General features: G+C 44.7%; 1 protein-coding gene across 1 annotated transcript; it reads right to left on the reverse strand.

Moving 5' to 3' along the window:
* Positions 1-259: 259 nt before the first annotated feature.
* LOC112078349 (reticulon-4 receptor-like 2) lies at positions 260-4,921 on the reverse strand. The gene is made up of 4 exons (XM_070442027.1): positions 4,804-4,921; positions 3,313-3,539; positions 2,837-3,070; positions 260-2,474 (listed from the first exon to the last, which is right to left on the reverse strand). The coding sequence occupies exons 1-4, from the start codon at positions 4,859-4,861 to the stop codon at positions 1,599-1,601; spliced, it is 1,395 nt and encodes a 464-aa protein (XP_070298128.1). The 5' UTR covers positions 4,862-4,921; the 3' UTR covers positions 260-1,598.
* Positions 4,922-12,462: the final 7,541 nt, after the last annotated feature.

The following is a 12,462-nucleotide window of genomic DNA, read 5'->3' on the forward strand; positions in this document are numbered from 1 at the left end:
TCATCAAGTTGTTTGGCTAAAGGACTGACTAGCAGTCATTGGCTCCGTCTGAAATGGCTCCCTGTTCCCTATGTAGTGCAGTGTCAAAAGTAGTGCACTACTTTCACCTTCCAAAGAAGTGAGTGAGCATTCCAAGAGAGAGAACAAAGAACTTAAAGAGATCAATTATTGATCAAGTAAAATCAGTTTGAAACACAACAGCTGCTGCTGCACCCAAAGAAAAGTCTCACAAACGTTATTCAGAATCTCAATRGGTCTTTTTATCTCTCAAACTGGTCATTCACTGGTCACGTCATGCATTCCGTCAATGACATCACAAACAAACAGCGATAGCCAATCAGAACAGCGACTGACACTGCCAGACAGGAAGCATCCTTCCCCTGTGGCTTCTATGGTGATGATGTCATATTTACAGGACATGAAGTTATACAAAGACTGAACTTGAATACCTGAAGTGATTGCTTGTTTCTCCTATTCAGTATCTCATGGTCAAGGGCCAGTACTGTCATTTTCTCTCTCTCTTTCTTTCTTTGTTTCTTAATTTCACCGTGTCTCACATTCCTTTGCTTTATTTATATTGCCTGCGCTGTCCTTGCTCCCTCTCTTCCGTTCTCTTTATTATTGAGAATCTCGACAACCCTCTCTCCCTCGCTCTCTGTCCTTTCCTGTTGCGCTTTCTTCTCTTCTCTTCCACCTTCTCTGTCCTCTAGCTTCTTCCTTTGGTAACTTTTTAACTCATCACTCTCTCTGCCTTTCTGTCTCTCTACCTTTACATATCTCTCTACATATCCTCTCTCTGTGTCTTTCTGTCTCTYTACCTTTACCTATCTCTCTACATATCCTCTCTCACCTTCTCRYAYGCTGGTGACTGCCTCKCTTTCATTCCTTCATCCCTTCTTTCTCTCTCTCCTTAGCTATTTTTCTGTAAACAATCCATTATAAAGTAGGCATCATGGTAGACAACATGTAAGAAGGATATCCCAACTGCTCTGCACCATCAAGTACACCKACCRATTTACAGTACAGTTGTCAGAGTTCGTACAACAGTAGAAATGTAGTTACTGTCGTAACTGTAATCATWGCACTTGTAGTAGCAGACGTATTCGGAATAGTAGTAGTTGTAGTAACATGCATATAATAGTCRTAGCACTTGTAGTTGTAATATTCCTCCAAGTGACAACAGTTACAGCAGTCGCAACAGTAAGTAGCACTGGTATTAGCTGTAGAGCGTTACAGGTGACCACTGACCCCTGATTGCAGGCGTCGTCACGGCAACCAACACACCAGACAGGTGAGATGCACCTGTTGTAGTAACAGCCTTGGTTGACTACTGTACTGTACTATATTGTACTATGTACAATAGTATACTATGTACTGTCAGCCATTGTTGTTTAACCCTGCATTAAGTTAGAAGTAACAATCCAACCCCCCCCCTTTGTATCCCCTGCTGTCATGTACTACTGACAGAGATAGAGGTTATCCAGTAGGACATCAGAGGGTTAACTAGGGAGGTACAGAGTCTTTAACAAGGGGTTCCCCATGCCCTGAGAGGGGCCGGGGCAAAGACAGGAACGGGAAGTGGGTACTTAAAGTCTGATTCAGCCAAATATGAGGTGTAGATTGATGGAGATGGCGAGTAGCGAGAGGGCGAGGAGGAGTGAGAGAGAGGGGGATGATGTTGGGGTGGAGGAGGAGTTGGGAGGGAGGCCATCGAAGTCAGGCGGACACTCGAGCTCGAAGCATCGCAGCGTGGTGCCGGCGTCCTCGTTCTCATAGTTCGCCCAGTACTCCTCAGCGTCGAGTTTGGGTAGCGCTGCCTCTTCCTCGCCGAGCTCGTACTTGACATTGGTGGAGGTCAMRATGGGTGGGTTGTTCTTYCCTTGGGGGAACGGGAAGGCCTTGATGGTCTCGGAGCTCTTCTCGAACACTGCCTTGGTCTGGGACTGGGGCTTGTGCTTGGAGAACCACCATCTTGTCTTGGTGCTGAAGGTCCTCGTGGTGGAGCCGGCCAGGGTGCCGGGGTCGGGGAGAGGGCAGAGGGCGAAGTCCATCTCACGGAGGAAGCGGAGGTCCATCCCGCGGCGGGGGGACGGGGAGGAACACAACAGCTCGGACGATGAGACACGGGCGCCACGGAACCACTCCCACAGGGGGAGGGCCTCGCAGCCACAGGACCAGGGGTTCCCATTGAGACGGAGGAACTCGATGCCCTGGGTGTCACGGAGAGCCTGGCCSGGGAGCTCAGCCAATGAGTTGTTGAACAGGAARAGCATGGTGAGRCGTCCGAGGTCGCGGAACGCCCGGCGGTTAACCTGGCGCACACGATTGTCGTGGAGAAGAAGGCGGTCCAGGTTGACCAGGCCACGGAACACGTTCTCCGACAGAGTRCGGATACGGTTTCCATGCAAGAAGAGCTGGCTCAGGTTGATGAGGTCAGAGAAGAGGTCATCCTGGAGGAAGTGGAGCTGGTTCTCCTACAAGGACGAAACAGGAAACAGGAAGAGGAAGTGGTCAGGTGGGGTCAGGTGATGATGGGCTACATCTCAGTAGTGGTGAGGTGAGAAACATTTACACCTTCCACTAAAGGGCATCTCATAACTATCACTGATGCAGCATGATTTGAATCATGATACAACATGATGTAATTGTGATTGTGATGATATAAAATGATGTAATTGTGATTGTGATGATATAAAATGATGTAATTGTGATTGTGATGATATAAAATGATGTAATTTTCACAGCTATGAGAATTCCCTGTAGTGTGTGTGTATGCGTGTTGTGTGTGTATACATATGTGCCCGTGTGTGCGTGAATATATGCGTACTGCCCCTACCTGCAGGTAGAGGAACTGCAGGCTGTACAGCTTGTGGAACAGGTCRTGGGGCAGGGCGGTAAGCTTGCAGCGGTGCATGTGGAGACTCTGGAGTTTCTCCAGGCCCCTGAAGGCCCCTCCTTCCAGCCTGCGCAGGTGAGAGTTGTCCCCCAGGTCCAGCTCCTCTAGATCCCTCAGCTCACTGAAGGAGCCAGCCTCAATCCACGTGATGTTGTTGGAGAACAGCCACAGGACCTATAGGGGAGAGGGAGGGAGGGGAGGAGGGAGAGTGTGAATATCAATATGTATTCTAGGGTCAGGTATTATTCTATGGTCATATTGTAGGTAAGACTCTGGACTCAAACTCAAAAAGAAAAACAAKGGTTGGGAGCAAACATAGAGGCAGAGAGAGTTAGAAAGAGAGAGAGAGAGAAGTCAAAAGAATCACACACTCAAACACACACCGTGTCTCATTTAAACACTCTATAGTCTCTTACCTGAGTCCCGAAGCCGAAAGAGCCGACTCTGAGYTCCGTAATTCGGTTGTTCTGTAGGAACACGCGCTGCGAGTCGTAGGGCACRCCAACGGGCACGGAGGTGAAGTTCTGYGCCTGGCAGCTCACGGTCATGGGAGTCGGGTAGCACACGCACAGATGCGGGCACGCCGCCGACGGACCGGGCWTGCCGAGGACCAGCCACACCACCAGCCACAGGGAGAGGCCGCCTGGGAGAGAGAGGGAAGAGGGGAGAAGTGAGTCTAGATGTGGGKTCGGGAAGGCGAAGCTAGCGGGAGCTGTCCGATAGCTGTGGTTCTGAAACTGTTTGGTGGTGGCCCGGATGGCAAACTGCTGCTGGAAATGTGGCAGTTGAATCTCAATACAGCTGATCAGTCAAATCTCAGATCACAATCAAAGTGTTGCTTATGTACCAAAATAGTTATGGATGCAGCAATAGTTTTTTCTCCCCAACATCAGTTTAAATTATCACGTTTGAATACGGAGATATGAGGAAAAGATAGCTGGAGCTGTCCAGTAACAACGGTGCTGAAACCGTTGACGCAGACACTCAACTGCGGCACTAAACCACATTGCTACCTTCAGTTGATGCTAAATACTTAATGCAAAGCCTTTGTCTAATCTGAATACCTAAAATGTATCATTTTGAAATTGTTGAAAACATTCGCAAAATATCATCATATTGATGGAATGAGATTGTCACTTTAATACTGATTAAATAATTAACGCTCAATTTAGACAATATGAAGCTCAGTTAATTCATAATCAGTAAAGATTACAGCATCATGAGCCCATATGATGACAGAGATGACGTATGATCACTTTAGAAGGCGTGATTGAGTAACCAAGTCTGTGCGTAAAACTGCCTGTTTCTCTTTGCTTGCATAAGGCATTACGCACGGCAGTATCTCAAAGTAAACCCAAGTAAATCGTATCTAAAACTATTACAAACATATTAAAAGTCTAAGTTGAGTTCCATATCTTACACTGGCGATATCTATCTATTGAATAGTTGCAAAGTAGGCCTACATCATAAAGTAAAATCAAAGTACAATCATAGCAAAATTGCAAGTTTAAAATGTCCGGTACTAAATCTATTTTACAAACGTATTGGAATTACAATCCATGTTGATGACTGCATGTAACATGGCTGCACAGCACACATGTTGTTTAAATATTATCTGTGAATCACGCATTCCATTTCTAACTGGGTGAATGATTCCCAAACTATCAAATAAGATACTTTGTCAAAGTCATAGTAGCCTAACTAATGCACAACACAACACCTCTTACACAATTACATCAGAAGACAAACAGAATAGAACGGGAAACCGTTAGAAAAGTGGTAGAAATAGGTCAACTGGAGGAAGGATTCTCAAAACKATCAAGTAAGATACTTTCTAAAAGTCACAGTAACTAATGCACAACAGTATAAACCAATAGATGGTGGTAAGAAAATCCGTAGAAACTTACTTTTGCAGGTACGCATGAATGAGCATTGTCTGCTCCGAGCGGTTGTAGGGGTGTCCATTTCAAACCAAAGCCGAAAGCGAGTTAGCCTGAGAGGGTGAAATACTGCCTGCTATCTCCGCTGACTGGTACTCTGGACGATTGGTTCCCGAGTCGGAGCGACTGAGAGAGTACCGAATGTTGGCTCCCGGTGTCCCATTTATACTCGAGAATCCCGTTAGCACCTACGGTTGTGGGCACAACGGAATCCCCTACGTCATGGAACAAGATCGAGGGAGGGGGGGGGGGGTAATTGAGAGAAGAAAAAAAACGGAAAGAGAAGGGGCTGTGCACTGTGCGTGCGGGTGATGAGAGGATTCTTGGAGAGACCACGCGCGCAACCGCAGATAGCCTAGAGGACAGCGCTCCAAGATAGAGTCGATTCAGACAGACTCACGCGGGAGGGAGGGATGGAGTGAGTGATTGATTGAGTGAGTGAGAGGAAGGGAGGGAGGTACGGAGGCACGATGCCCGGTAATGACTGCGCTTTGTGGAGGACCGGAGGACGGGTAGAGAAAGCAGCACTAGGTTCGCTGCTTGGCTCGCGATCAGAAGCCTCTATGGTCTGTTTCCGGGCGGCAACGGCACGCCTCAGAGAGAGGGGGAATAGAGAGATGAACGGAGAGCGAGAGAATAGAAGGAAGAGAGAGGAAAGGAGATCAGTGGGGAAAAACTAAATTTGATTAAACAGAAGGAGGGGGGGACATTTACCTACTGCCAAACGGAGGTTGTCGCACAGACATTTATGAATGAATAATTTTACTTAGCCTATAAGGAGTGGAGACTTAGTCAATAAAACCCACAGCACTCTCATATGTGCCRAAATAGTTGGTGACATGCGACATGAGACWGGAATGAATGAGTAGTCTTAGATATTATGAGTGGGACACATTCAGGTTAAGAGATACAGAAGGACTTTGGAAAGTGTAGGTGGGGGTTCTAACGATATAAYTGGGATTATCATCATATGGATCCAACTGGCTAATTGGTMMAACTCAGAACGTGTTGGTGTCATTAGTGTTGGTGTAACTGGTCTGTCCAGCATAGTGTTACGCTCATGTGGTGCTGTATACTTTCAAGCCAACCCAAYGACAACCCCTGAAGACTGACTTGCTTTAGCTCTCTAGGCTTTAGTTCAGCGGACTAACACAGTCTTGTGGTGCACAGGAGACCCAGTCGGCTACATACAGACAGACACATAAAGAGATAGACAGACAAACGTAGACAGACAGGCTTTAGCTCAGCGGGCTAACTCAGTCTTGTGACATGCAGGAACCCCGGATTCCCCTGCCTCTCCCACACTATCAACTGATTGCGTTAGTTCCCTAGGCTTTAGCTCAGCAGGCGAACACAGTCTTGTGGCACTCAGAAGACCCAGATTTTAACCCGTCAGTCACATGTAAAGAGATAAAGGAACAGCCAGTTAATAAAATAAAGGAACAGCCAGTTAATAAAATAAAGGAACAGCTTGCGGCGATCGTGCCTCCTTGCTTCTCTCAATCCGTGTTCCGCTCTCCTGCTGTCTCATCCCCCTCCTCCCTTTCCCCAATCCTTCCTACCTCTGTCATTCATGCCCCTTTCTCTATCCCTCCTTTGCATCTCTCTACCCCTAAAAATACATATCTCCATTTTCCCTCTCCTCCATCCCTCCTATGCCCTCTCTCCATATCCTCTCATCCTACCTCTCTCCATCTCAATCACTCCATCCCCCCTCTCTCTCTTCTCATCCTCCTTGCTCTCTCCCAGGCCCCCCACTTCCTCGTCCATCGTTCCAATCCTGCCTCTCCCATCCGCTCCACTCTCTCTCCCATCCTCCATCCATCCATCCATCCTCACTCCATCCTCCTTTTAGAGAGTAGGGTAATGCACCCCAAAAGGTTGAAAATTTTTCCTTCGAAAAAGGAAGTTGCACTCGAAAGTACTAGTAAATAGAAGGTACGACTCCACCAAAGGAAAAGCTGCTGCAGGCACTGAATCAAACAGGTAAATAATTTCCAACCTTGACAAAACTCACAGTCCGTGAACACGATCAAGCGGTCCTTCATATGGATGGCTGGGAGTCGTCTATTACTGTTTCATAACCGGCACAGAGCAAGCATATTGATGACAATCTCAAAGTCCAATATAAGTTGCCTTGGAGACTTTTTCGTGCTTTGGTCAGAAATAAATGGCACCCTATCCCCTGATACTACTGTAGTGGCACTACTGTTCTGAGCACTGCCTATGTGACTGGTCAAAAGTAGGGCACTATTACAGGGAAAAGGGTTTGCCGTTTGCAGACGCATGCAGTCTTATTTTACAGCTGAGGGGGTATTATGAGAATGTAATTAGCAGTAGCTTGAAGTCCTGCAGTCATCATGCTAAGTCACTAACTGAAATTTCTCATCAGTTGAGAAAAAGTTGGCATTCTCAATCACACACTACAGCGAGCCACACACACACACAACATTTATTCACACACACACACTACACACTTACACCACAGTACAACACACAATCACACACAACACACACAGCGACCAACACAACGAGTGCACATTTGCTGTACACTATTTCTCACATCCAAATTCTCTGTTTTTATCCTCACACACACCACACACATCACGCTCCCTTACCGACACACACACACATCCTGTGCAAGAAGGTATATCACTACAAACATGCTTCGATAGAGTGTTGTGTCTACACTCTCCAAGTCATTTGTAATGGCAAGACATGCCACTGTGCCATCGAAGGGTGAAGATTAGATATGACTGTGAATCGGAAGTTGTCGAACGCCAAAGAGATGGCTAGGAAAGAAACTCCCTGTGAGGACAGTGTGAAATGAACAGAGAGAGAGACAAAAAGGAATGATGAGCGAGAGAGCGAGAGAGAGTAGCGAGAGGAGGGGATTAGGAGCAAGAGCTTAATGATGAAGATGAAGTCAATTAGTTTGGTCTTATAGCAAGTGAGCTGCACAGAGGCGGAAAGTCAATGATCTTCTGTTTCCTGAAGCTGGGGGTGTTGTGTGTTTCATCCACTCTGTAAACTGTAATGATGTGTGTGTGTATACTGTACCTGACCGGTGTGTGTGTGTACTGTACCTGACCGTGTGTGTGTATACTGTACCTGACCGTGTTGTGTGTGTACTGTACCTGACTGTGTGTGTGTTGTAACTGTAACTGACCGTGTGTGATGGGTGTACTGTTACCTGACTGTTGTGTGTGTATACTGTACCGTGACCGCCGTGTGTGCTGTACTGTACTGACTGTGTGTGTGGGTGTCACTCGTACCTGACCGTGTGTGTGTGTACTGTCCTGACTGGTGTGTGTGTGTACTTGTACCTGACGTGTGTGTGTAAATACTGTACCTGGACCGTGCTGATGTGTATACTGTACCTGACCGGTGATGTGTGTATCTGTACCGACTGTAGTGGTGTGTGAACTGTACCTGACCCGGTGATGTGTGTTGTACCTACTGTGCTGTGTGTGAACCTGTACCTGACCGTGTGTGTGTGGTCGTACTGTCCTTGACTGTGTGTGTTGTGTGCTGTACCTGACCTGTGCTGTGTGTATAACTGTACCTGACCGTGTGTGTGTGTACTGTACCTGACCGCTGTTGTAGTGTGGTACTGTATCTGACCATGTGGTGTGTGATGTGTACTGTTACCTTGACCCGTGTTGTGTGTATACTGTACCTGACTGTGTGTGTTGTGTGTACTGTACCGACTTGGTGTGTGTGTGTGTGAATCTTGTACCTGACCCGTGTGTGTGATGTATCTGTACCTGACGTGTGTGTGTTGTACTGTACCTGACCGTGTGTGTGGTGTACCTGGTAATTGACCATGTTGTGTGTGTGTACTGTACCATGATCGTGTGGTGTCCACCTGTTTCCCCATCTATCTTCAACCCCAGGGGGTGTGTTGGCTCACGGCGAAACTCCGCTCGCTCGAACCCTCAGCCACACACTCAGATCAGAGCGGAACGGCATACCAGCCCCCACCGTCACTTCTGGGTAGCCACACACACGCACCGCCCTTCGCCCCCTCCATCCACCCCCCCCCCACTCACCACCTCACTCCAACGGGGTCTTTATGACAGTGGGGGACTGGATGTGACTTCATCTGGAGAAGAGCATATTGTGCAACACTTCAATCATTTTGCCGATTGATTATCTGATAAGGTGGAAGGTTATTTCCAGTGGTCTAGGATCGAGATGTTGAGTTTCGCATGTAATGACTATGATGGCGGACACTGTGACCAGACGAGATAGAGAGAAGAAGAGAACGCACGCTACATCTATAACATGGCAAACTATGTTAGAGCGTGGTGTGTGGTGTGTTGCAGGGGGAAGCCTCTATTTCATTGTCTAGTGTGCACAACATGTCGAATGTATTCACAGGATATTGATGGCCACATTAAAAACAACAACACAACACACACAATCCATCCACACAAACCGTTCCAATACCTCACACACACACAAATCAAGCATTGCACTGCCATGAAAGCAATCAGCAACCCAGCTACACACACACACACACACACACCACACACAGCAGCACAGCACACACACACAACCACACACCGACCAACCCTCAACACACACACACACACACCAGAGCAGCGGGTGGTGTGTGTAGAGTGATAGGGAAAGCTGTGGTGTTGTGTATGTTGTGTAGTGTGTGTGTGTTGTGTGTGTGGTGCTGTGGTGTGGTGTGTGTTGTGGTGTGTGTGGGTGTGTGTGTGTTGGTGTGTTGTGTGTGTGTGTGTTGTGGTGTGTGGTGTGTTGTGTGTGTGTGTGTGTGTGTGTGTGTGTGTGTGTCGTGTGTGTGTGTGGTATTCACAGCATCAATGGGCTAGTGGGCAGTAGAGTACTGTGGCCAGATCTTCAGGAGGAGGAGGTGTAAAAACACACAATGGATTTCCTCCACACTCATCTGATTGCCTCCTAAACTGCCTGTTCCTTTATCCGATTAACTGCCTGTTCCTTTATCTGTTTTATAACTGACTGTTCCTTTATCTTTAAACTTGACTGTCTTTATCTGTTAAACTGTGATACCCTGTTCCTTTATCTCGTTAACTAGACCTGTTCCTTTATCTGTTAAACTGACTGTTCTTTATCTGTTTACGACTGTTCCTTTATCTGATTAACTGCCGTTCCTTTATCTGTTAAACTGACTGTTCCTTATCTGTTTAACTGCTGTTCCTTTATCTGATTACTGACTGCTCCTTTATCTGTTAACTGACTGTTCCTTTTATCTGTTTAACTGACTGTTCCTTTATCTGTTTAACTGACCCTGTTCCTTATCTGTTAACTGACTGCTTCTTTATTGATTAAACGATTGTTCCTTTATCTGTTAAACCTGACTGTTCTTTATCTGTTAAACTGACTGTTCCTTTATCTTTAATTAACTGACCTGTTCCTTCTATGTTAACTGAACTGTCCTTCTATCTGATTAACTGACTGCTCTTTCCGATTAACTGCCTGTTCTATCTTAACTGACCTGTTTCCTTTATCGATAACTGTGTTCTTATCTTAAAGACTGTTTCTCTTATACTGATTAACTGACTGTCTTTATCTGTCTGAACATGGCTAGATACTGCGTTCCTTTATCTGATTAAAACCTGACTGCTCTTTACTTACTGGTTTAACTGACTGTTCCTTATTATCTGTTACTGGCTGTTCCTTATCTGTTAACTGAAAACCCCTGTTTTGTTCCTTTTCGATTTAACTGCCTGTTCCTTTATCTGATTAACTGAACTGTTCCTTTATCTGTTAAACTGACTGTTCCTTTATCTGTTTAACTGCTGTTTCTTTGTCTGTTAACTGACTGTTTCCTTTATCTGCCTTATCCTATCTGTTGCCTGTTCTTTAAAACTGACTGTCCTTTAATCTGTTAACTGACTGTTCTTTATCTGTTTAAACTGACTGTCCCTTTAGTCTGTTTTTAACTGAACTGTTCTCTTATCTGTTTAACTGACTGTTCCTTTATATCTGATTAACCTGCTGCTCTTTATTCTGTTTAACTGACTGTTCCTTTATCTGTTAACTGACTGCTATCTCTCTGATTTCCTGATCTGTTTAAACTGACGTCCTTTATCTGTTTAACTGATGTTCTCCTTATACTGATTTAACTGACTGTTTCCTTTATCCTGTATATAATGCACGCCTTTCCGATCTGCCTGTTCCTTTATCGTGTTTAACTGACTGTTACCTATTATCATAAATGCCCTGTTCTTTACTGAACTGACTGTCTTTATTCTGATTAACCTGAACCGTTTTCTTTATCTGATTCAATGACTGTTCCTTTATCCGATTAACTGCTGTTCCTTTTGAATGACTGTTTATTTTTAACGACTGTTCTATTGATTACTCTGTCTGTAATCTGTTAAAACGACCTTCTACTCTAGACTGCTGTTCTACGCTTCTTGCTTCTTGATTGCTTAAGACTTACTGTTCCGATTATATCTGATTGAACTGAACTGTTCCTTTATCTGTTAACGTGACTGTTCCTTAATCTGTTTAACTGACTGTTCCTTTAATCTGTTTAACTGGTGTTCCTTTATCTGTTTAACTGACTGTTTCCTTTTTATCTGTTAAACTGACTGTCCTTATCTGATTACTGCTTTCCTATTATCGTGAATTTACTTGAACTGTTCCTTTATCTGTTAACTGACTGTTCCTTTATCTGTTAACTGAACTGTTCCTTTATCCTTTCGTTAACTGACTGTTCCTTTATTTACTGTTTCCTATTACTGTACTGACGTTCCTTTATCTGTTAACTGACTGTTTCCTTTATCTGTTAACTGACTGTTCCTTTATTCTGTTTAGACTGAGTTTCCTTTTATCTGTTAGTAATGAGTGTCCTTTTCTGTTAAATGACTGTTCCTTTATCTTGTATTAACTGACGTTGATAACTGAGTTCTTATCTGTTAAATGACTGTCCTTTTCTGTTAACTGACTCCTTATTGTTTCTGACGTTTCTATCTGTTACTGGACTATTCTTTATCTAACTTGTTCTCTACTGACCTGCTTCCTTTATCTGATTAACTACTTATCTGTTACTGACTCCTTTATCGATAACTGACTGTTCCTTTATCTGATTAACTTATCTGTTAACTCTTTATCTGATTAACTGACCGTTCTCTATCTGTTAAAACTTGAATCTTCTTTCTGTCTTAATCTGTTTACCGATCAACTGACATTTCCTTTAATCTGGTTACCTGAGCTGTCTCCCTTTATTACTGACGTCGTATCAACTGACTTGTTCCTTATTGATTACTGTTTCATATACTTTCCGTACTGACTTTCCTTTGGTCAATATTCCGTTTATTCGTTACTGCACTGTTCCTTATTTCTGTTTAACTGACTGTTCCTTTACTCTGTTAACTGACTTTCCTGATTTCCTTAACTGACTGTTCCTTCTATCTTTTATAACTTGACTGTCTTCCTTATAATGTTAAACTGACTGTCCTTATCTGTTACATCGACATGCTTCTTGTCTGATTTAAGACGACTGTTCCTTTATTCCTGGTTTAAACTGATGTTTCCTTTATCTGTTGTAACCTGACTGTTCTCTTTATCTGTTTAACGACTGTTCCTTATTTTTATTAACTGACTGTTCCTTTATTTTATTCTGAC

Source organism: Salvelinus sp. IW2-2015, unplaced genomic scaffold (assembly GCF_002910315.2).
Source record: "Salvelinus sp. IW2-2015 unplaced genomic scaffold, ASM291031v2 Un_scaffold5563, whole genome shotgun sequence".
Lineage (NCBI taxonomy): Eukaryota > Metazoa > Chordata > Actinopteri > Salmoniformes > Salmonidae > Salvelinus > Salvelinus sp. IW2-2015.